General features: G+C 41.7%; 1 protein-coding gene across 1 annotated transcript in view; it reads right to left on the reverse strand.

Annotated features, from left to right (window-relative positions):
• The window catches only part of cacng8b (calcium channel, voltage-dependent, gamma subunit 8b), a 47,679-nt gene that overhangs the window by 16,341 nt on the left and 5,203 nt on the right, over window positions 1-26,135 (reverse strand). The window contains exons 2-3 of the mRNA XM_036595560.1: window positions 3,069-3,337; window positions 1,124-1,348 (exon numbers count right to left, since the gene is read on the reverse strand). Coding sequence (XP_036451453.1) covers window positions 1,124-1,346 — 223 coding nt within the window. The 5' untranslated portion in view covers window positions 1,347-1,348; window positions 3,069-3,337. The remainder of the gene's footprint in view (window positions 1-1,123; window positions 1,349-3,068; window positions 3,338-26,135) is intronic.

The raw sequence follows: 26,135 nt of genomic DNA on the forward strand, positions 1-26,135 counted from the left end.
CGTAACAAAAAATCTCTTATTTTGAAATAAAAGTCACACTGATGACATCACTCGACTTCCTTTTACCTGTTTTCTGAGGATCTATGAAGAAAAGCACATGGTGAGTCCACTGTGTCTTTCAGTTATCAGAGATTTTCTCATTCAGCTCATGATTTCATATGAAGCTTTTAGCTGAAGTCACTGGTGTGACCGACTTTATTCTGAGGTAACTGTGAAACAAAAGAATACAAATGGATTAAATTCCATATTTTAGTGGATGTTCCATGATTGACAACATGTGGTTTGATGTTCTGTAGCAGCCAATTTGTAAAATGCATTTTTCATCAAAAATGGTGTTACCTTTATTATGTGTAACACCAATGAGGATCAGTAACACCAGTGACTCTTATGGAGAGACAGAAAAATGGATATTTCTGTAGAATGACCCAGATACAAGGTTTTCTTCCGACAGCTGCGATACGAAATATGCGGTTTTTTTTTCACTCTCTGGCCACTTTATGGGCTCCACCCACCTTATATACGTGTACAGTTATAGTCTGTATCTACTGTTATGCATCTGCACCCCCTTCTTACTCATCATTGGTCAGTTTCTGACCACAGGACTGCTGTTGACCAGACATTATTTGGGTGGTGGTCCATTCTCAGCACAGCAGTGTGTGTGTGTGGCACTGGTACAAATGTATTACGTCAGCATCACTGTTAGGTGTCAGAGTGGTAAACTAGCCAAAAATATCCAACCAGGAGAGGCTCTGTGGTCAGAAACTGACCTCTGATGAAAGGCTAGAGGATGGCTGTGCATCAACAGATGGGCTACAAGGTGGAGCTATAAGACAGAGGTACATAATGCACAATATTGTCACTCAAATAGGCAAAAATATGCTACTCCCACATGTTTTCCTTCATAGAGACAGTTGAGATTGGACAGATTGACCTTTTTCATACAAAATAAATGTCATTTGAAATCTAAATGTAGGTATTTTGACAAAAACTGCTGCACACTGCAATTAAATTGAACAGAACCCAAAGCTTGACCAACCTAGCAACAATTGCTGTGAAAGAAAGCATCCATGGGAAGAGCGTGGCTAAAGCAGAGCCACTCAGTAAAGGCAGTAAAGCGACTGACCCTCGAGGCAGCAGATCCTCCACAGGCCCGAGTGTGTGAGGGCCCCGGGGTCCTTCTTGTCCTTGTTGTGCGGGTCATCCTGCGTGACGTTAGCCGTGCTGTTGCAGATCAGAGCCCGAGAATAAAGCCAGTAATCCGTCCCAATTGCCACCGTCATCAGGCCAAAGGAGGCGAACGCCCCCACGATGGTGAGGAGGATCTGAATCCCCTTCTCACACACCATGCCTGTCGGACAGAGGGAGAGACAGCAGGTTTGATTGTATTATTATAATAACTACTTATAACAACTATAATAAATCATAACAAAAAATCTTCTAGTTAGCCTGTTATACTGGTAGTCAGGGAGATCGCTAAATAGTGCAGGTCTACTGTTATTGGCCATCTGATATAATCTGGATTATAGAAATAGAATTATAACAAGGGCTGATTGAAAATAATCCATCTGAAGTATAACTACACCACTGATGGATAAGAAGACAACATCCATGTTTCCATGGTTACACTACGCCCATTTTCATGTTTGTGTAAAACTCATTTCCATGGAGAGTGTAGTGTTTACACTACACTCCTATCTATGGTGACGCTACACCCATTTCCTTAGTTACACTACACCCAGTTCCATGGTTACGGTAGACCCATTTCCATGGTTACGCTAGACCCATTTCCATGGTTACGGTACAATCTTTTCCATTGTTACAATACACCTGTTTCCATGGTTACGCTAGACCCATTTCCCTGGTCATACTACACCCATTTCCATGGTTACGCCAAACTCATTTCCATGGTTACGCTACACCCATTTCCATGGTTATGCTACACCCATTTCCATGGTTACACTACACCTATTTCCATGGTTACTCTACAATCATTTCCATGGTTATGCTACACACATTTCCATGATTGTGGTACACCTGTTTCCATGGTTATGCTATACTTGTTTCTATGGTTACACTACACCCATTTCTGCAGTGATGCTGCACTTATTTCCATGGTTATGCAACACCCAGTTCCATAGTTATGCTACACCTACTTCCATAGTTACACTATACCCATGTCCATGGTTATGCTACATCCATTTTCATGGTTATGCTAAACTCATTTCTATAATTACTCTAGGCCCATTTCCATTGTTACACTAAACTTGTTTCCATGGTTACCCCAGACCCATTTCCATGGTTACACTACACCCATTTCCATAGTTGTGCTACACCCATTTTCATGGTTACGCTAAACTCATTTCTATGGTTACTCTACACCCAGTTTCACGATTATACTACACCAATTTCCATGGTGATGCTGCATGCATTTCCATGGTTACGCTACACCCAATTCCATGGTTATGCTACACCGGTTTCCATGGTGATGCTATAATTTCTATGGTTAGACTACACTGAGTTCTGTAGTTGTACCACACCCATTGCCATGGTTGTACTACTACATTTCCCTGTTGAGTTAATGTTAAGTTGAGTTGAAGTTAATATTAACTTACAGAACTTGACTTTGATAAGCTGGTCCTTATAGCTAAAATTAACCATCTATTCTATTGATCTTGATTATTTTCTTGTGAGAATTTCATTGTTTTTAAAAAGACTTTTACTTCCTAATATAATAGACTTGAACTTGAACATAAACTTGAGAGAGTGAATGGAGAAAGGGGGGGGCTGGAGATTGGACAATAAGAAAATCAACAGGTGTGTTAGCCGGGGGTGATCCCAGTAGATTAATAACAATCATATAAGTTACAAATAAAATATGCTAATTAAAATAAAATACATAAATGAATAATGGGGATTGGTTAAAATGACATTATTTTACACGACACACGGAGCACAAGATTGCATACGGCATAAAAAACAAAAGGTATAAAATAAAAAATAAAAATATGAAATAAAAATACATTTTTAAACATAATCAGACAAACGTAGAAAGTAAGTTCATGGCTTACCTGACGGCGAGTTTCTATCCTTCGACTCAATTTTGAAAGCTTTCTTTTCCTCGTCAGATGAGAATGTGCTGTCCCGTCGATCCGGGCAGCATCCATCGACTGTCCTCACACACTCCTTCTCTCCTCCCTGCACTCGTTTCCCTTCCCTCGCTCTTCTGCTCTACCTTCTTCTCTCTGTGAGGGAGTTGAGAGCGGGGTGATGGTCGCCGCCTCCTCTGCTGTGTGAATTCTCTTATTCAGTCAACGCGCTCATAGTTAATAGTCTGAAACTGGAGAGAGAGAGAGAGAGAGAGAGAGAGAGAGAGGGAGAGGGAGAGAGAGGAGAGAGAGAGAGAGAGAGAGAGAGAGAGAGAGAGAGAGCGAGAGAGGGAGAAGGGAAATGTTGAATTCCGTTATCACTTCATGAAAGTGTTCAGGCTTTGAAAGTTTGAAAAGATTTCTGAATGGAGCTCGGAGGGCGAAGAAGGCAGGTCTACGCTGTTACCATGGCAACACTCTGGGTTCCATAGGTTTCATTAGTGTAGAGAGAGAGGAGAGAAAAAAGAAAAAGTAGATAAAGAAAGTTGAAGAAAAATGGAGAGAGAGAGAGATAAAAGAGAGAAAGCAGAGAGAAAGAGGCGAGATAGAGTAAAGGAAAAGAGAAAGAATAGAAATGGAGAGAAATAGAGAGAAAAGAGAGAGAGAGGGGTGAAAGAAACTGAAAGCGGAGAGAAAGAGATGAAGAGAGAGAAAAAAATAAAAGGTAGAGGAGAGAGAGTGAAAAAGAGAAAGAAGAGAGAGATGGAGGGAGGAAGAGGAAGAGAGAGAGGGAGAGAGTAAAAAGGAGAAAGAAGAGAGAGACGGAGGGTGAGAGAGGAAGAGAGGGGGGAGAGAGTGAAAAAGAAAGAAGAGAGAGATGGAGGGAGGGAGAGGAAGAAAAGAGGGTAAGAGAGGCAGAGAGAGAACGTGAAAGAGGGTGAGAGAGAGGGAGAGAGTGAAAAGGAGAAAGAACAGAGAGAGGGTTGGAGGGAGAGAGTGAAAGAGAAAGAAGAGAGAGATGGAGGGAGAGAGTAAGAAAAGGGAGGGTAAGTGAAGCAGAGAGAGAATGTGAAAGAGGGCGAGAGAAAGGGAGACAGTGAAAAAAGAGAAAGAACAGTAAGAGGGAGTAAGAGAGAGAGAGAGAGTGAAAGAGAAAGAAGAGAGAGACGGAGGGAGAGAGAGGAGGAGAGAGAGGGAGAGAGTGAAAACGAGAAAGAGGGCAGAGAGATGGAGGAAGGAAGAGGAAGAGAGAGAGGGAGTGAAAAGAGAGGGTAAGAGAGGAAGGGAGAGGAGATGAGAGAGTGTGAATAAAAGAGAAAGGAGAGAGGGAAAAAGAGAGGGAAAGGCTGAAAGAGAGAGACTGTGAAAAAGAGGGGGAGAGACAGAAAGAGAAAGGAGGAGAGAGAGAGAGTAAAAAGAGAAAGAAAAAGAGAGAAAGGGAAGACCTTTTGAGAGAGAGAATTATTACATCACTTCCTCTTGGGTTTATTATAATGAACTACAAACACCATAACAGAACTGCCCTCTCTGACTGTGACAGATGTGACGTTCTTCAGTACTAGAAAGCCACACACACACGAAAAACCGCCAAACACACAGAACCCAAGAACCACCGCACAGTACGCATAATTTAGCAAACATAATTTAGCAGACATAATGCAGCTCAGTGCTTGGCTGTTAATAATTCATAATGCAATATGGCACAGCCATCAAAATAGGTTACACCCTGTGTGCACTGTGGAGCTTCTGCACCAAACAAATGTGAAGAGGCTCTATTTCTACTGGAAACACTGTGTACAGTAAACACTGACTTACTGCTGCCACTGCTGACATACATATTTCCCCTTATTAACGATTTAATCTAAATAATGCTGCATTTGGATAAATAATATCTCAGTCAAAAATCTCTCAGCCCAAATGTATTCAGTCATCTGATGACAGTTTGCTTCTTCAGGTTTGCACTGGAGCTACAATGCTAAGGTGGCCATGTGTTAGCATCACGCTAATTGTCAGTGACTTCAGGGTTAACGCTGATCTGTTTCGGTCTTACTGGATCTTTGTGCAGCTTTTGACACTGCTAGTTTTGAGTGCAGGGCAGGCCTCTCAGGCACAGTTCTAGAATGGTTTCAATCATATTTTTGCTCTGAAATCATTCATCAAAAAATGTAAAATCTCTTGTGGAGTCCCTCAAGGCTCAATTTTAGGGCCTTTGCTTTTCTCTTTATATACACACCGATCAGGCATAACATTATGTCCACCTCCTTGTTTCTATGCTCATTGTCCATTTTAGCAGCTCCACTTACTATATAGGTGCACTTTGTAGTTCTACAGTTACAGACTGTAGTCCATCTGTTTCTCTGATACTTTGTTAGCCCCCTTTTACCCTGTTCTTCAGTCGTCAGGACCCCCATGGACCCTCACAGAGCAGGTACTATTTGAGTGGTGGATCATTCTCAGCACTGCAGTAACACTGACGTGGTGGTGGTGTGTTAGTGTGTGTTGCGCTGGTCTGAGTGGATCAGACACAGCAGTGCTGCTGGAGTTTTTAAACACCTCAGTGTCACTGCTGGACTGAGAATAGTCCACCAACCAAAAACATCTGATCCACTCAGACCAGCACAGCACACACTAACACACCACCACCACGTCAGTGTTACTGCAGTGCTGAGAATGACCCACCACCCAAATAGTACCTGCTCTGTGAGGGTCCATGGGGGTCCTGACCACTGAGGAACAGGGTAAAAGGGGGCTAACAAAGTATGCAGAGAAACAGATGAACTACAGTCTGTAACTGTAGAACTACAAAGTGCACCTATATAGTAAGTGGAGCTGATAAAATGGACAATGAGCGCAGAAACAAGGAGGTGGTCATAATGTTATGCCTGCTTGGTGTAAATTGCATCTACGCTCTTAAAACAGATGGGGTCTTTAAGAAAGGTGATGGTTCTATTCAGATTTGCATTTTCTCTGCATGGTGAAATGGTTCTTCACATTGATGGAGAACGTGTTGTATATGGTTCTAAAGAGCACCAAAAAGTGTTCTGCTATGGTTAGGATGTCAAGCTTGTAACTATAGCAGAACCCTTTTTCATGCTAGAACCATACAGATCAATCTGGAAAACCATTTCACCATGCAAAGAACCACTTAAGCATGAATGAGTTCTATGTAGAACTCATGGTTTTATACAGAACCACTGCTTTTACTAAAGAAGCCTTGAAGAACGTAGAGTGTAGGCTTGATACTCGCGTGGTAGGCTTGGTAGCATCGTGTGAAAGGAGGAAAATTAGATATGGCTAATTTAAGAGAAAATGGGTTAAAATCCCACCTCACCAAATAAATAAATAAATAAATAAACATTCCGAAAGTTTAGCTAAAGGAGATTCAGAAGCTTTACTTCCACTACGGCTTTAAAACGCCGGTGGGACAGCGAGAGCAGCAAACAATAGGAGCAAGAACAATAGGAAACAAATTATAACAGAGCACAAACCAGCATATCTGACACATAATCAATATGCACACATTGTTCTTTAGGCAGCCCAGCCTGTTAAATCAGTCCCTGAAGTTATTAAGAATCAATAGCAGAAAGTGTGAGGCTTTTTAGGGTGAGTTTGTAAAGCGGCTTTAGATGCCGTGCTCACTGTGTCCCAGCAGCGCAGAAATAATTTAAAAAAAACATCATAAAACCTGAATGAACGCACTTTAAAAAATTGAGGACGTGGCTTGTCTGGGGGAAACCTCTAGCCTTCTACACACATCCACCTCGACACATTCACTCAGCTCCATGTACTTCAGTAAAGTTTGATAGAATTGTACTTCTCTGAGTATTTTTTTTATGATAATACTTTTATTTTCGCTCAAATATGTTCATGGGGAAAGTAATCGACTTTATGTTAAGAAAATTAAAATCTGACTAGCACAAACGACACAAAGGACATCTCTCACTCTACCCCTCATAAACATTACATACATACTAGCACATATATACAAACATATAACAACCACCTGGGATGCCATAGTAATGGTCAAGCAAAACCTTCACAACCACCTAGGCTGCCACAGCAATGGCCATGCAACACCTTAGCAACTGCCTGGGACACAATAACAATGATCAAGCAACACCTTAGCAACCACCTGGATTAACATAGCAATGGTCAAGCGAAACCTTAGCAACCACCTGGGACACCATAGCAATGACCTAACAAAACTTTAGCAACCACATGGGATAACACAACAGTGGTTAAGTAACACCTTAACAACCACTTGGGATCACATAGCAATGGCCAAGCAACACCTTAGCAACCACCTGGGATACCATAGCAATGGACAGGCAAAACCTTAGTAACCACTTGGGATACCATAGCAATGACCAAGCAACACCTTAGCAACCACCTGGGATACCATAGCAATGGCCAAGCAACACCTCAGCAACCACCTGGGATAACACAACAATAGCCAAGCAACACCTTAGCAACCACTTGGGATACCGTAGCAATGACCAAGCAACACCTTAGCAACCACTTGGGATACCATAGTAATGACCAAGCAACACCTTAGCAACCACCTGGGATACCATAGCAATGACCAAGCAACACCTTAGCAACCACCTAGGATACCATAGCAATGACCAAGCAACACCTTAGCAACCACCTGGGATACCATAGCAATGACCAAGCAACACCTTAGCAACCACCTGGGATACTATAGCAAAGGCCAAGCAACACCTTAGCAACCACCTGGGATACCACAGCAATGACCACGCAACACCTTAGCAACCACCTGGGAAACCATAGCAATGGCCAAGCAACACCTTAGCAACCACTTTACCCTTCAGTTTTCAGCTGCTTTACTGTTGCTCATGCTTCCCACTTTGGAGCTGTACCACTTTATTTTACACCAAAGGGTCCAAACAGAGAAAAATAGAGCCTTCAGGTCCTGTGCTGAGAGACGAGAACCACCTGGGATACCAGGAACATATGGCAAATGCAAAAGAGCAAATATTGGAGCTATAAGATGTTGCTTCAGCTAGCAATGTTAGAACAGCAGAAGCCGGTCAACGTTCTGATTAGCCTGTCAATCAGGGCTGGGTTTCCCAAAAGCATCTTAGCACAATGATAATTTTTAAATGGTAAAACGAGCATCACACTGAACACTCTCTCTACCAGTTAAGATGATCTTAATACTAAGACGCTTTTGGGAAACTGGGCCCATCTGATCTATCCTCACAGTGGGACCTTTCAAACACATGCAAAAGAAATATAACTTGAATGTAATAATGCGCTCCACCTGTGTACTCTCAAACCCAACCCCAAAAAAGTCAGGACAGCAGGTAAAATGCAAATAAAAACAGAAAGCACTGGTTTAAAAAATCACATTGACTTGTATTTGAACAGAACCAGTACAAAGACAAGATATCGCTGTTGTCGGAAGAAAATCTTGTATCTCCAAAATGGTAACTTTACAGGAGAAGGAAAAAACCTACTTTACTTTTAATGTAAGTCAATAGAACCAGACTTTGTTCCAAGTCATTTTGGGCCGTTTCTTTTGGTCCATTCATCATGAAATTTACACACAATGTAAAGAACAACAGGCATTTTTAAATTATGTCAAAACCTGAAAAATGAAAATGGAGATACGAGGTTTTCTTCCGACAGCAGCGATATGTAATACTCAACCTGATCAACTTCATTGTTTTTTTTTCGTAAATATACATTTATTCTGACATTGATGACTGCCACATGTGGAAAAAAATTTAGATGGGCAGTTTAAGACTAGAAACAGGTGATGCGATCATACTTGGATGCTAAATCAGCATAAAGGGGAAGGCTGAGTCCTTTATGGGTGAGGATTTGCCAAAAATGCATCAGCAAAAATCCAAAATTTAAAAAATAACGTTCCTCAACCAGGGATTGCAAAGATTTTAGGCACCTCTACAGTTTATAATATCATGGAAAGATCCAGAGGCATCTCCAGATGTAAAGAACAAGGCCGAAAACCACAAATGATGCGATGGAGATCACTGCATGGGCTTGGGAATGCTTTGAAAAACACCACCAGTGTATCGTGGAGGATACAGTGTGCTACACTGAGCCTGCATTCGCATTACAGCAAAACACTGCACATATTTATTTGTGTTTATTTATATTCACACCAGAAAAAAAAGTGAGAGAACGTTTTAGCGAGGCTGTAACGTGTCCAGCTACACTGCAGCTTACAATCATAATCCATTCCTGTCATACAGTCAACAGCAGGAGCTTTGATTTTACAAGCCTGCAGGACAACATGACCAAAAATATTTAAATACTGATCTATCCCACTATAACTAATACCGATACAATTACAAACACCATGTACTTAACATGCCAACACACGAACCAAGAGCAACTCGTCACAATTACAGGCGATTATGAGTCAATTTAGACAAATGGTGTCACAAACGAGAGGATAATTATGAATAACATGTCCAACTGTTATGACTCATGAATCAAAATCATGCACATGAGCCTCACGACAGAGATGATCTCGCCCATTCCTGTCACACACAGAGAGAGAGAGAGAGAGAGAGAGAGAGAGAGAGAGAGACAGAGAAGGAGAGACTGTAGTGCCAACATGAGATACAGATGCCCTGACTGACTGCTGTATGGAACTGTGTTTTTGTAAAATGTCATATTGTTGCAAAAAAAAAAACCCACATTTTTTCATTTTTATTTTCCTACATCTTTTGCACACCGTAGCCGTCCTTTGGACTAATAAAAATGCTCCAAAATCACTTGGAATAAAACCTGTTTACATTAATCTGGATTATTCTCATTCACATTACGCTGTAGTGGCAGGGCGCGACCTGAGGGAGGCGCTGCTGCTGCTCTGATGCGGCGCTGTCTCTGCTGTACTACTAGAGATTGACTAGCGTAACGTTCAGTCAATCATATCAGACCTCAGTCACTCTAAGCCAATCATATCAGACCTCATACGCTGTGAGCCAATCATATCAGACCTGAGGGCGGGCTCTGTTTATCTACCGAGAGGTAATCGGTAGCCGAGCTGAAGGCAGGATTTAGGCTACAAGCACTGAAACAAACAGTAGCTCAACCTTTTAAAATAAAATCTAAAATATACAGAGTGAAACAGTGTTAAACAGAGTGAATCTCCACCTACAGTATGGCTTTGAGGCGAATTATGGTCAGTGTAGCTGAATATCTGTTATGTTTAGTTAACTTTGGGTTTAAGTGAGGTAAAGAAAAGAGGCTAGGCTAACGCTAACGTTAGCTCAGAAGCTAACTAGTTTAACCCGCAGAGTCTGCGGTTTAACTCGGCTCATAGCGAGTGAACGAACAGGAGGGGCATAAGTAACGTTACTGGCAGCTCTTTATACTCTTAGTTTTTAGGTTTCTCCTCAGTATTTTGGGAAATGCCGCCTGTATTCGCCACATACTGTTTACAGTAAGCTAATGTCAGTGAAAAGGACGGGGCTGTTCAGATTCTCGCTGAATTTTCCCGCCACAGTGAAACGGCTGCAGCATTTAAGGTGGAAAATTCAGACGAGAAGCTTCAGCTTTGTGTGAAAAGGTCGTAACACAGTTTTATATCCCTCAATTCCTCAACCTGTAGATGGAAATTAAGAGGCAGCAGCTCCGTCGAAGGCCAGCCAGATTAGATTTTCACCAGGTAAAACAAAAAACATTGAACTGTTCATTATTTCCTCGAGTTCTTGTAAATCTGTGTAATAAATGAATGTATTAACTACTAAACACAGGAAGAGAGGGAGAGTAAGGAGCTGAAGGACCAGACTGAAGGGGCAGATATGACAGAGGTTAGTGATCCAGAAGAAAGTGAGGGAGAGCTGTGTAAGTTTTTGGTTAGTTAATACTGAATTAAATTTGCTTAACTGAGAAAATGTAGTATTTGTTACTACAACTGTGAAATTCTGTCATCTGGCTTATTAAACATGCCTACAGAGCAAAATCACACACTTTCTGAGACTGAACTGATCTACATTGATCAGACATAACATTATGGCCACCTCCTTGTTTCTACGCTCATTGTCCATTTTATCAGCTCCACTTACTATATAGGTGCACTTTGTAGTTCTGCAGTTACAGACTGTAGTCCATCTGTTTCTCTGCATACTTTGTTAGCCCCCTTTTACCCTGTTCTTCAGTGGTCAGGAGCCCCATGGACCCTCACAGAGCAGGTACTATTTGGGTGGTGGATCATTCTCAGCACTGCAGTAACACTGACGTGGTGGTGGTGTGTTAGTGTGTGTTGTGCTGGCATGAGTGGATCAGACACAGCAATGCTGCTGGAGTTTTTAAACACTGTGTCCACTCACTGTCCACTCTATTAGACACTCCTACCTTGTCAGTCCACCTTGTAGATGTAAAGTCAGAGACGATAGCTCATCTGCTGCTGCACAGTTTGTGTTGGTCATCCTCTAGTCCTTCATCAGTGGTCACAGGACGCTGCCCACAGGACGCTGTTGGCTGTTGATATTTTTGGTTGGTGGACTATTCTCAGTCCAGCAGCGACACTGAGGTGTTTAAAAACTCCAGCAGCACTGCTGTGTCTGATCCACTCAGACCAGTGCAACACACACTAACACACCACCACCACATCAGTGTTACTGCAGTGCTGAGAATGACCCACCACCCAAATAGTACCTGCTCTGTGAGGGTCCATGGGGGTCCTGACCACTGAAGAACAGGGTAAAAGAGGGCTAACAAAGTATCAGAGAAACAGATGGACTACAGTCTGTAACTGTAGAACTACAAAGTGCACCTATATAGTAAGTGGAGCTGATAAAATGGACAATGAGTGTAGAAACAAGGAGGTGGTCATAATGTTATGCCTGATAGGTGTAGATGCCGCACTGAAGCTACCAGGAGATTCTAATCTCAGAGCACATGTAAATTGAAGTGAAGGGGCATCAGCAGCAGGTGGGCAAGCACATGAAATCATCCAGAGTAATGCAGCCTTCATTCCGAACGTCTAAATGAATTTCGGGGCTGGCGTGTGTCCTCTGCGCCCTTCCTACCAGGCTGAGGGGCTGTGTGTGTGAGAAATGAGTGCTGTAATGAAGGATTAGAGCGCAGCACCTGCGCTCCCCTGCACTGTTTACCATACATTCACCTTCAGCTCATCCCTCTCTCCTCCCCGCTGCTCTACTTCAACAAGCACACCAGCACACACACACACCCTCTGCACCTGCTCTCCCGATCTACCTACACAACACTCAGAGGGTTAAAGTGGGGGTTTCAGAGTTAGGGGGGACTATTTTTCAACAAACATTTCTGTCTTGCACTGTCTTCTCTTACTGGGATGTAAACAAAGTCATTCACGTCGGGTTTGGTGTGTATTGTAGAGACCCTCTTTACAGTGGTGGTGATAGGACCCAGGTGTCATGAACACAGATATAGACATTTTGTTTACTATCAAAAACCACCAGTGAACCTACACGAGTCTTCTGGGTTCATATGGCATGTTGATGATGGAAAATGGTGGAAAATCTGAAATAGTAAGTTTTCTTTAAGGACTATTTTGCCTCGCAACACACTGCATGTATCCTTCCACCAAAATATAAAACATAAAATATTGTCACTGTGAATTCATAACCATTTCATGTAATAACTTTCTGTGAGGGAGCTTTCAGAGGACGTCTGGTTCCTATCACCACCACTGTGAACATTTCTGACTGCAAGTTTCTCTGCAACAGAGCCTTTCAGACCACTCTGAATGACTCTGTTTACATCTTAACCATTAAATTATGAATAAAAAGTAAAACAAAAATACCTTTTCTGACAAAAATAAAACTTTAAAAGCCTTTAAACTAGCAAAGTGAGCTGCCTTTGTGTTTTAAGTTGATTTAGTGATTTATCTTTGCATCTTAGGCCGATTTAGTGATTTATCTTTGCATTTTAGGTTGATTTAGTGATTAATCTTTGCATTTAGGCCAAATAAATTATTTATCTTTGCGTCTTAGGCCGATTTAGTGATTTATCTTTGCGTTTTAGGCCGGGTTAGTGATTTATATTTGCATTTTTGACCGATTTTGTGATGTCTGCTTTTTAGGCCGATTTATTGATTTATCTTTGTGTTTCAGGCCGATTCAGTGAACTTTCTTTGCGTTAGGCCAATTTGCTGATTTATCTTTGCGTTTTAGACTGATGTAGTGATGTATCTTTGTGTTCTGTGGTGATTTTATGATTTATCTTTGAGATGCAGTCTGATTTAGTGATGTATTTTTGTGTTTTAGGTTGATTTTTGTGATTTATCTTTGTGATTTATATCTGTATATTTGGATAACCATACTCATCCTTACTCCGTTTACAGACGCTTGTAACGTTGGTGTGAAAGTGTGCGTAAGTCACACGTGCCTAAATAGGATTAAAGTGGGTGAATTAGTGTGTTTAGCATGTTTAGCTTTGACGTTGACATATGGATGTGCTGCTTTACCACCTGTTCCTGCCCTCTGCTTTGGCACTCACTGGCTTCAGATCCGTTTTCATTACATAACCCTAAACTGGTCTAGTTACCGTGGGTGCCACTATAATTTATTACCAAATGACTGTGACCTTAATAATACTCTGTCCAATCAGCAGGGTCAAATGAGTTGGTGGGAAATTACTCTACATTTGTGCCTTCACAGTAGAGGAAAATGATCGATGATTTCAGTGTGTTAACTGACCCTGAGTCCAGTGGCTTTTTATTCCCCACAACCAGCCTAATTCTTTTAGACTGGACTGTAATTCTCAGCTTATCAACATGGAGCTGTTATCAGCTATAGGCTGATTCATCTGCACCAGCTGGAACACACTTGGCACAGAGAACATGCATGTAAAAATCTTAGTTCAGCACTTTTTACCATTCAGTTGCTGGACAGAGCCTTGAGAATGCAACACAATTATAATGCTTGAACTGTTTTACATTTAGATAGGTGGTACTATGGTGGTCTTTTTGCATTGATTAACGGGGGGATGCAGTCAGTGACTCTGAACCTGCAAAGTGCACCTATATGGCCAATATATGCACCTAAATGCACCTAAAATGGCCAATGAGTATGAATATTTCATGTGGTGTTTCTGTTTTGTACATATTTTTCAGAATATGGCTGACCGGTTCTCGCATCCTGAGCATCACAACCTCTTGCGTTTAGAGCATCTCCACTAGGACTGGGTATTGTTTGAAAATGTTCGGTACGATACAATACTTTCAATTCAATATCGATACCAAAATGCTACTTCTTTCTATACCTTTTTCTGTTTTTTATTTTTATTGTATTTTTTCCTGGTGAGACATTTGAAAGCATGCAATGACAACATAAAGTTCCATGCACGTGTTAGTTTCCAATTATATATCTTTTCATACATTTTGTGACCCATACCTCTCCGTCCTTTTTATTCTTTAAAAGTTCTTTTTTTATTCTCCCTCTTTTTGGCTTTCTATAAAAGAAAACAAATAACTAGATATATTAAAACCTGAGAAGATGCCTTGGGATGAAAAATAAAGGGTCAGGTAAGAAGAAAAATAAGGGAAAAAAGGGGAGTACTCACTCACATTGTATCTCTACAAACTCTGGTCTTTCAGACTTCATGTAGTCGACCCATTTTAACCATAATTTTACAAATTTTGTCATTTTCAGTCTAATAGAAAAAGTATTTTTTTCCATTAGATATATTTCATTGACCAGGTTTATCCAATCATCCACTGTGGGGGGGGGGTCAGGAGACAGCCACTTCCTTGTTACAGCTTTTTTTACTTGCAATTAATAGAATGTCCCATAAATATTTGTCCGGTCTTGTTACGTCAAACTAAACACATTTTTCAGTACTTTGCGCAGCTCTGTCCAAAAATGTCTTAATATTGAGCATTCCCAAAATACATGCCAGTGACCGGCTTCCCGCTCCCCACACATCTTCCAACATCCCTGATTTTCCGCTTCTATACCTTTTTCTAATTATGACAAAAAAAATACAAAAGGAAAATTATTATTATGATTTTCTTTTTATACTGCATACCAGGCAGATATGAGTGTGTTTGACAGCATATCTCTGGATGGGGGCTGAAACTTAGGATTTAATGCTTTTGTCATCTCTCTGAAAAAATAAAAACACAGAGAAACGTATTTACAAAGCACAAACACATTTTGGTTCCACTGTTATAGGTAGTTAACAGGGCTCATTTTTGAAACCTACGGAACATTATATTATATCAGCGTTACAGACGTGTTCACATGGCGGCTGTATTGTAGCCAGCTAGCTGGCTAATATGTGCTAGCTTTATGCTAACATTAGCTGAATCCGAACTGGCTTTCAACGGTGACAAATGGCATAGTAACGAGCGTTAGTTTTCTAAGATAAAATGTTTTTTAAGATTTGACGTGTTACCCGTTTTGGATCTGAAGGCACTTGTTGCACCTGAAACTGTTCTCAGTAACTTTTTCGGAGGACAGCCAGACTTTCGACCTCTTCGACATATTTAGCCAGCTGTGTGCTTTTTTTTTTTGTTGCATTAGTAGTAAAGTTATATTCCAACAGTCCCTCGTGATTTGCGTTTTTTGCAAAGTATTGAAAATAGGTACCGTTTTTGGGGGGGAATTTGCGGTACTCGGTAGTACCGAGATACCTTTATGGTATTGAATTTCGGTACCCAGCCTCAATCTCAACCTTAATTTGCATCTAGGGCTTCTCAGCTGGTATAGGGTAGTGGGTAACACCTCTTCCTTCTACGCCAGAGGTGTCAAACTCAGTCACTGGAAGGGCCATATTAAGAATCTTGACAAATCTGTGTGCCAAAGAAAAAATGTTAATTAAAAATGAAATAAAAACATTGTGCTGTAACCCGATCTGGCCATTGTTTATTCAAAATATGCAAAAAAAAAACTTCAGCAGTAAAATTTAGGCACTTAGACCTTGAAATACTACATGAATACCTAATCCAAAATTTAAATGTCCCCAGCAACTAAGTCCACCGAAACCTCTGCTGGATCTAGACACCTGCCATCTTTTCTTCGCAGCAAGTTCATTTAGACTTGGGCTCAGTTTCTGATCCGCTGAGCTGACGTTAAGTGTTTATGTTGGATGAAGTGCAGCTGAAATGCAGTTAGTGTGTTTGGTGATATTACTGGTGTGGAATTGCACAGAATTGTGTGGAATTGAGGCGTAACTGTCGTCCCATAGATTGTTGTTGGGGTAGGAAAGTCCGAGCACGCAATACGTTGCAGTGCATGCTGGGGACTGTAGATCAGCGCATTGTGAAAGAGGCTAATTTTAACAGAAAATTAAAATGCTTTTGCGGGCAGGAAAGGATTGTGTCCCGCTAACCTTGTGTTTGCTGTAGACTGGGGTTCAGTCCCTTACCTGGGCAAGCACCCTACACTATACCAATACGAGTCCTTGGGCAAGACTCCTAACACTACTTTCACCTCCCTGTGTAAAATGATCAAAATTCAAAGTCGCTATGGATAAGAGTGTCTGCCAAATGCCGTAAATGTAAACCACTGGGCTGTGGACCCCAACTGGCCCGCAAAACACCCTTTGGTACCCCTCAGGCCAATACTGAGGGGGAGCCAGTGGTCTGTAGTGGGTCATCAATGGTGAAAAATCTGTGAAAAATCAACAGCTAAATAATAAGAATGAAATCCAAAATGTTTTCAAATGATGAACAATATTAGCCCCTTAACATTCCAGGTTTAATTCATACAAAGGTTTATTGTTCAGTAACTGAAAGGACTTAAGTTTAAACTAGCGGAGCTATTCTTAGGTTATAGAAGTGTGAAATAAAACTTTGGGCCTGCCGTTTGAATTGTTCACTCGCGAGTGCCTGATTTCTGATGTGTAACAAGCCGATGTTCTTCAGTGATAAACGTTGCATATTGCAGGGTTAGACACCCAAACTTCAGAAGAAAATCCTAAAAATCAAACATTGTTAGTTAAAAAAGCTTGCTTAAAACATGCTTTCAAGTGATAAATAGGTGGGCCTTGAGGTATAAAAGGTTGAGCCCCCCTCATTTGGAGCATTAACAACAAATTAGAAGAGTGTACTTAGAACCGCGTCCTCATGTTCACCACTTTGTGGCTTTAAAATCACCTGCAGAACAGCCTCCGCTGCATTTATCTTCATTGTACTCGAGGGAAATACAGTGTGTCCACAATAACGCTGATCAGCTGTATTCTGGAAAGCTCTCTCTAACACACTCCCACACTTCAAACACTGCATAAATATTCAGACCCCTTCACTCAGGCCAGCCTTTATTAATTCAGCTGCACAGTATTACCTTAACAAGCCACCAGTTTGGTTGAGTGACCTCTGCCGGTCTGTACTGACAGTAATTCACAGTGTTTCATTCAGAATTGATCGTGCGCCCTATACCCTACGCCCTACTCTCTACAAAGGCCGCACTCTCCACAGCAGGGGTTTTAGGGCGTTTTTCCAGTATAGTTTTTTTTTTCTCCAGACCCAGGACCATTTTCGGTACATTTGGTCATCTGTGAAAGCTGTTTTTGAGCCAGGGAGCGGTCCAGATGTAGTGATTTATCGTTGCGTTTTAGGTTGATTTAGTTATATTTTTGAGTTTTAGACTAATTCAGTTAACTTTTTAATTTTTTAGGTTGATTTAGTGACGTATCTTTGTGATTCAGCCGGATTTAGTGATTTATCTTTGTGTTTTAGGTTGATTTTTGTGATTTATCACTGTATTTTATATCTGTATATTTGAATAACCATGCCTGTCCCTACTCCGTTTACATGGGCTTAGAACACTGTTGCGAAGGTGTGCGTGTGTGTTTTCGAGTCCGGGAGCAGTCCAGAGAACCAATCTCTGGTCCTCCTGAAATCGTGCTCTGAGGTCCGCTGTGTGTGGAAGCTGTCCGCTCTAGGCACCGCATTTGGGGTTACGTGACTTTAGTCAATGTTTATTAGCAATTCATTCATCACTACAATCCAGGTAAACTTACATCCAGCAGTAGAAATCTATGGGACTCTATTGTGATAGCTGCTGAACATGAGTGAAGTCACCGTGAGTGAAGTGTTGGCTAATTGGCTAGTTAATTCTGCGTGCTCAGTGGATTTGTTTGATAACTCCGTTCGTTCTTATTCTGACATAATAACTGATCACATTGATTTATCAGTCTACTCAGGCTTTAGCAGGAACTTCGGTGTAACTGTATTCTGAATTCTGCCTTTACAAAATGTAACTTGGACTGAATCCAGTACAGCTTCTTGGGCCCAATTCCATTTGTCATTTTACCCCTATCCCTTGTTTTCGAGGGTCCCTTGCCCCTTGGAACTAAGTTACTGACTAGTGGTTGAAATCTTCCCTACGAAATGGGACGCTCAGATAAAAAGAGCATCACTTCATTAACAGCTACCAGCGCTGCTCTGTAGGCGACCCTGCCAGTCTGCAGTGACAGCAGAGGAGGGTAAAGTTCAGCTCCTCACTGCTGGGCTTTAGTTACATTTAGGGCATCATATGATCGTCAAAGAGGGGGCAATTATTTATTATCGCCCACCACTAATTCTGTGATATGAAGCTGAAGTCAGCCACCAAGACATCAGCACTACTAGCGATTTTTCTATGCTTGTTATGAAAAAAAGGACCTTTTAAACAACGGATAATGGTTATCGCATTTTTTTAACAGAGAAAATTCTCACATTTTTGTGTTTCTTTGGTCTCTTGTTCAGCCATCTTGCCATTTTTTCCTTTCTCATAACTCTGTTTGGAGTGTCTCTAAAAAAACCTCTGTTTGGAGGGTCATGTAGCCCTAACACTTCACCGTACCCCTCTATCTCAACAAAAATCAGGACACCCTACCCCTAGGTGTGAACACGCAAAACGGAGGGCTAAGGGCTAAGTGGTAGGGACGAGGGGTGAAATGGGATTTGGCCTGAATACGTATTCCCAATACTTGTATTCCGTTACATCCCAACCCTGATCAGGGATGAAGGCCCGGCACTGTGGTTGTGTTTTGTGGTTGTGGTGTTAGCTGTGAAGTGGGGAGCCGTTTACATGAGTCACCGTTTTGTTTTTCCACCATGTCCTACACAGGAAATGACTGATGTACCTCAAGGAGGACGGCTGATTCCACAACGCTGGCTCTGTGTATCCAAGCGATGATGCATTGCCTGGAATTCGAGGCTAACATTTGTATGGGTGAGTGAATATTCACAGTGAGTGAGTCTCATTTAAGGCAGAGAAGCTCGTTCTGGGAGAAGCTCGGTCCCTGTAGAGGCCTCAGTGTGAGGAAGAGTTAATTATTACACTTCGCAGGCTAAATCTAAAGAGACCAAGTGTGAATGTGTGTGAGAAAGAGATTTCAGTCTTCTGCAGATCATAGATATATTGAGCGAAATGAGCTTAAAACACTGTAATTTAAGCAGCAACACTCAGTTGCAATCATATACAGCCATCCTGCAGTGCAGGGTGTTCAATAGACTCTGCTTGGTCCTGACTGTGGTTGAGTGTTTCTGGGAAACGGTAAGGAAACTAAAGCTGAAACGCTAAAAGCATTGATCCCTAATCCGCACGCTGGCTGCTAGGGCTGCACAATAAAGGCTACAGTGAAGATCACGATTATTTATCACAATCATTCAGCCAGTTTAGGAACAGAAGCATTTTACTGCACGTTTTCATTTGAAAAACAGCAACAAAACATTAAAAACACCTGCTTGTTTCTACATTGTCCTTTTTTAGCTCCACTGACCATAAAGGAGCACTTTGTAGTTGTACAGTTACAGACTATAGTCCATCTGTTTCTCTAGCCCCCTTTTACCCTGTTCTTCAGTGGTCAGGACCCCCATGGACCCTCACAGAGCAGGTACTATTTGGGTGGTGGGTCATTCTCAGCACTGCAGTAACACTGACGTGGTGGTGGTGTGTTAGTGTGTGTTGTGCTGGTCTGAGTGGATCAGACACAGCAGTGCTGCTGGAGTTTTTAAACACCTCAGTGTCACTGCTGGACTGAGAACCAAAAATATCCAGCCAACAGCCTCCTGTGGGCAGCGTCCTGTGACCACTGATGAAGGACTAGAGGATGACCAACACAAACTGTGCAGCAGCAGATGAGCTATCGTCTCTGACTTTACATCTACAAGCTGGACTGACAAGGTAGGAGTGTCTAATAGAGTGGACGGTGAGTGGACACAGTGTTTAAAACTATTCCTTTGCTATGTAAAGTTGCCAGGCTTTACAAAAGGCTGTTACGTCATGATCACAGAAACCTGACAACTTGATTTGATCCAATGCACCACAGTCAGTAAAAACAATACGTAACATCAGCCCATTAACTTCAGCTTATTACACTGATATCTCTTATGTTTGAATTAAGGCAGAAATTGTGATCATGACTAAAATACGACTAAATCATGACTCGTTTTCCTTCTGCACAGTGACGTATTTGTGAGTGAAACATGGTTTCAGGGGGGTCTCTGAGCTAGCTGAGTGTTTTCTCTCCATGATTGGTGGGGGTTGTGGGGTGGAACATGATATTATTGGTTAATATTACTCTGCCCCGCCCACTGGTGCACATTGATGTATCAATCAATCAATCAATCAACCTTTATTTAACCTCGGAGAACACTGAGGGTGACCCTCATTTACAATGTTGCCGAGTTGATGCAGGAAAAGGGATTGATAATGTGTAAGAGCATATCAAATAATAAAATTAAATTTAATAAAAAATGACTCAAACCAGGTAAATAATAAAATACATACAAATACAGTAGAAAATATAAAAAACAGTAATTAAAACGTAGCTAAAATGTAAAAGTTAATAAAATTAAAAGAGGATAAATAACACTAAAGGAGGATAAGATCAAAAAGGAAACTAAAAATGTATTAAAATGACTAAAATAATAACAAAATAATCATAATTAAAATTAAATGTAATCAGAAGACATCCCATATCTATTAAGAGGATTGCTTCTTGCTCAACTGGAACTGACAAAGACCCCCAACATTAAATTTGCTCAAAATAACTCTTCCTGTTATGCACTTCTTGTTTAAAAGATAAGGGGGGAATCTTCCTGAGAATGTGGGAGCCCCTCATAGACCTCTGACCCTCCCAGCCTGGATAGTGTGTCTTGACTATGTAGAAAAGAGACGTACTGTGACCGTAAAATTTCATTTTATCATATTTTCTTCTTCTAATTTCTTCATATTTTATATTTACATGTCAAAAAGGTAAAAAAACAAAATTATTTTTTAAACAATATGTAATGAATCACGCTTAATACAATAACTATGACTTTGTGTAGCCCTCAACACTCAGGCAAAGCTAATTCTAAGAGAGACTGAGAGAGATCAAATGTATGCAGGCGAGTGATCTTACTGAAGTGACAGAGTAAACTCTAGATGCTGTGGGATTTACTGAGAAAGTGCCACGCTAAACCTCAGCTGAAGCTGCTGGAACACAGCAGTGCACAGAGACAACTGGCTCTCAGATCAGTCATAACATTATGACCACCTCCTTGTTTCTACGCTTATTGTCCAGTGTGTGTTGTGCTTGTACGAGTGGATCAGACACAGCAGTGCTGCTGGAGTTTTTAAACACTGTGTCCACTCACTGTCCACTCTATTAGACACTCCTACTTTGTCAGTCCACCTTGTAGATGTAAAGTCAGAGACGATAGCTCATCTGCTGCTGCACAGTTTGTGTTGGTCATCCTCTAGTCCTTCATCAGTGGTCACAGGACGCTGCCCACAGGAGGCTGTTGGCTGGATATTTTTGGTTCTCAGTCCAGCAGCGACACTGAGGTGTTTAAAAACTCCAGCAGCACTGCTGTGTCAGATCCACTCAGACCAGCGCAACACACACTAACACACCACCACCACGTCAGTGTTACTGCAGTGCTGAGAATGACCCACCACCCAAATAGTACCTGCTCTGTGAGGGTCCATGGGGGTCCTGACCACTGAAGAACAGGGTAAAAGGGGGCTAACAAAGTATGCAGAGAAACAGATGGACTACAGTCTGTAACTGTAGAACTACAAAGTGCACCTATATAGCAAGTGGAGCTGATAAAATGGACAATGAGTGTAGATACAAGGAGGTGGTCATAATGTTATGCCTGATCTGTGTATATATACTTATTGTGTATTGTGAAAAGTAATACACTACTACATTTCTTCCATATCACCCACCTCTAACCCCCATGCCAGAATTTGACTAATATTTTTAATTAATCAAATGTATTAATCACTGTCATGCCATGGCATGCACTCACATAGAGCCCAGTTCACACTGAACTCCTTTTTGGAAGTAGCCAGTGTTAAGCCTCATCAAAAACGATAATTAAAACAATACAGATGCTTGTACATATGTCCACCGCTGATTGTTTCTCATCTGTCAAAAGAGCTCATTAATAGAAAACTAGCTTGTGACATTGATTTATTAACTACTCATGCAAGTATTTTAGAGTCTGTCCATCAAGTATTTTATTTCTTGAAAACATTCATTGCTTAACAAATGAGGTTGCTTAACATTTCTGTATAAATGCATGATGTGCACTTCTGTGACCTCAGCACACGACCTTGCCACGGCTGTCTTTATAACGATGTCCCTTCACTGGTAAATACTTATTTGGGAGTTTAAATGGCTCAAAATTGCACATAATGTGGTAATTTGGGCAATTTCGTGGTTGTAGCGTTGGAATAATTGTTTAGCCAGAAGCAGTTTGGTTCTTGTTCTGTTTGCGCACATGCATAGATTTTGGATTAAAGGTAGACTCTGTCATATTTCTTAAAACCATAAGAACCAACCCACCCCCCCACTGAGCTGCGTGTTAAATGCCCCTTTGTAGTATTGAACACTTTTTATGTGTTCCCTAACCTCCATGACACCAACCTGCCAGATCCATCACTGTTTCAGAACCTACTTTACAAATTATGCACTGAGCCAACCACCAACCTCTGGTAGCCTCAGAGGACACTTAAGTAAGTATCTGCGTCATTTAGCGGACAGACTATGAGGTACTCCAACACAGAGAAGTGACTGCAGTGAGGCAAGTGCATCACCAGTCTGCTTGCACTTTCATGCCTCCAGTCAAGGAAATGAGAAATGTCCAAAACACAAATGTCAGTGTATTATATATCTGTTTATGATTATATTCAGACTAATCCATTTGCTTCCTCAATACAGAAAAATATGTCAACACTGCTGTCATATTTTTTGAAAGCTTTTCAACTCCACTTACCAGACTTTGTAACAGTGTCTTATGTACATTCCTGAAGTCAGTGAACGCAAACCACTTTACTCAGCCAAATAACACTAAACAATCAACACTGAGCTCTTGCAAATCAATAAGCACTCAGCACACAGCGCACCAACCAATCGGCACTCAGTAGCAGTAATGCCAACCAGTCAGCACTCAGTAGCAGTGATGCCAACCAGTCGGCACTCAGTAACAGTGATGCCAACCAATCGGCACTCAGTAGCAGTGATGCCAACCAATCGGCACTCAGTAGCAGTAATGCCAACCAATTAGCACTCAGTAGCAGAAATGTTAACCAATCATTAATGCTAGCCAATCAGCACTTAACACCTGCCAACCAATCAGCTCTCAGCTTGCCAACCAATCAGCACACTGCACCATGCTCACCACCTAACCAGCACACAGCCCAGGAACCAATCAGCCCTCAGGACACAATACTGTACACTCAGTCATCAACCTCATACTCCACCTACGAGCACAGCCACTGGTTCAGCAGCAGCTGAATGCTGCTGTTTTATTGGCTCCTCACTGAAACATCTGCATGAATTAGGTTGCGCTTCACGTAAATGCATTTAAGCTGATTCATCATTTGTGCTCAAATCTCTGCTTGTTTCCACATCGTAAAACGTTTCATTAATCAGACGCAGAATAGTTTACGTAGTTAGCAACACTGATGATGATTTTGGGACATCAAGCATGTAAAGTGGCGTGATGTTTTCTGCAACAGGAAAGCAGCCTGGCAAAGGAAAACGCCTTTTATGAGGTGGAAGCATTTCAGACAGGGATTCTTTGTAATGCCTTTGTAACTAACATTTGTGGAATACCTTCAGCTTTTGTTTTCAGTTCATTAGCCAGCTCGATGAGGAGTGAGGGAGAGTTTCATTTTCTTGGCTGTTGGATTGGATTGGATTTCAATACTTTTATTTCTTGCCTGGCAAACCTGCACATGCTGTGATAATAATGGGCAAAACATAAATCTCTTGTGTATCATTTTCAAGTTCAGTCAAACATTGTCATTCCTGCTAATCACAGCCGTGAGTTCAGTGAGGAAATTAATACTCCCCCCCAAAAAGTGCTAAGACTCAACATCAGAGACTCAGGACTAGACCTGGGATCAAACCTCAGAGACTTGACTTGGATTAACACCCCAGACTTGACTCAGAGTCACACCTCTGAGACTCACAACAATGGCTCGGACTCACACCTTGGAAATTCTAACTTGCACTGAAGTAACTTGAGACTCTACTCACATCTCAGAGACTTGAAAAACAACTCTGACTTGAATGCCAGAGACTCCAGACTCGGATTTGCAGCCCAGAGACTCAAAACTTGGACTCACACCTCAGAGACTCTAGAATAGGATTTGCACTCCAGAGACTCAAGACTGACTCGGACCCCAGAGACTAGAGAACGACTTGCACCCCAGAGAATAGAGAACGACTCGCACCCCAGAGAATAGAGAACGACTCGCACCCCAGACACTAGAGAATGACTCGCACTCCAGAGACTAGAGAATGACTCGCACTCCAGAGACTAGAGAACGACTCGCACCCCAGAGACTAGAGAACGACTCGCACCCCAGAGACTAGAGAATGACTCGTACCTCATAGACTAGAGAATAACTCACACCCCAGAGACTAGGGACTGACCTGCAGTTCAGAGGCAAGAGACTGACTTGCACCTCAGAGACTAGAGAATGACTTGCACCTCAGAGACTCAGACTCGCACCCCAAAGACTCGAGACTAGGACTCGCACACCCAGAGACTAGAGACTCAATTCGGACTCACATCTCAGAGCCTCGAGACTCTGACTTGCATCTCAGAGATTTGAGACTTGGACTTGCATCAGAGACCCGAGACTTGGACTTGCATCTCAAAGACTCGGACTTACACCTTAGAGACTCGAGACTTTGACTTCCATCTCAGAGACTTGACTTCAGACTCAAATAGGGCTTTCACCTCAGAGACTCAAGAGTCGGACTGTTACCTCAGAGACCCGACACTCAGACATGCACGGAGCAACTTGTGAACATCTTTAGTTGTAGCCAATCAAAGCTAGACAAAACAACAATGACAAATTTGTCACCAAGCTAAAGTTGGCTAAAGGCCTCAGCACACTTCTTGCGGAGACGGCATTCGCCTGGCTTCAGCGAGCAATATGACATAATTGTGGAGAACATGAACAACCGCAGACGTGGAAGCTTCGTTCATCGTGTCGCGCACACGGCAGCTGGTTGAGCTCCGCGGACGAAGACGCTATGCGACAAAGCCTCTGATTGGTGGGTAAAAAAGAGATGTGCCTTTAAACAGAGATGGACAACTTTGATGAGCTTCGGCTTTGGCAGACACACTAATATTTCACTGTGAAATGCGCATTTGTTAAACAATGAATACCTCCTAAATGTAAGATGTTAAGTATGTTATTTGGTAGTACTAACTAGCACTAAGCACCAAAACATACAGGTTATTTTATATTTAGGTTCACAAGAGGACGAGGCTGAAGTTGGCTTTCTATTCACCAGCTTCTTGTTCAAATTTTCCCGTTCCACCTTAAATAGTTTCAGTATTCTGAACTCAAACGTCGCCATAGTTAGAACTGTAAAGAATTGTTTTCCAGCAGTCATGAAACTTATCATAAAATGTCATAGCGTCACGTGGAGCATCCGCGACAGGCAACATGAAACCGCAGAAAGTATGCGCGCTTGTAAGCTCGCGAAGACGCTGTCGGCTCCGCACACCCCTCGAGAATTTCGTTGCGCAAGAAGTACACTGAGGCCTTAAAGTACGTGAAATATTTCTATCCTAACAGTGTGATCCTTCACACATGTACAAAATAAATCATTTTCAAT

Source organism: Colossoma macropomum, unplaced genomic scaffold, assembly GCF_904425465.1.
Source record: "Colossoma macropomum unplaced genomic scaffold, Colossoma_macropomum, whole genome shotgun sequence".
NCBI lineage: Eukaryota > Metazoa > Chordata > Actinopteri > Characiformes > Serrasalmidae > Colossoma > Colossoma macropomum.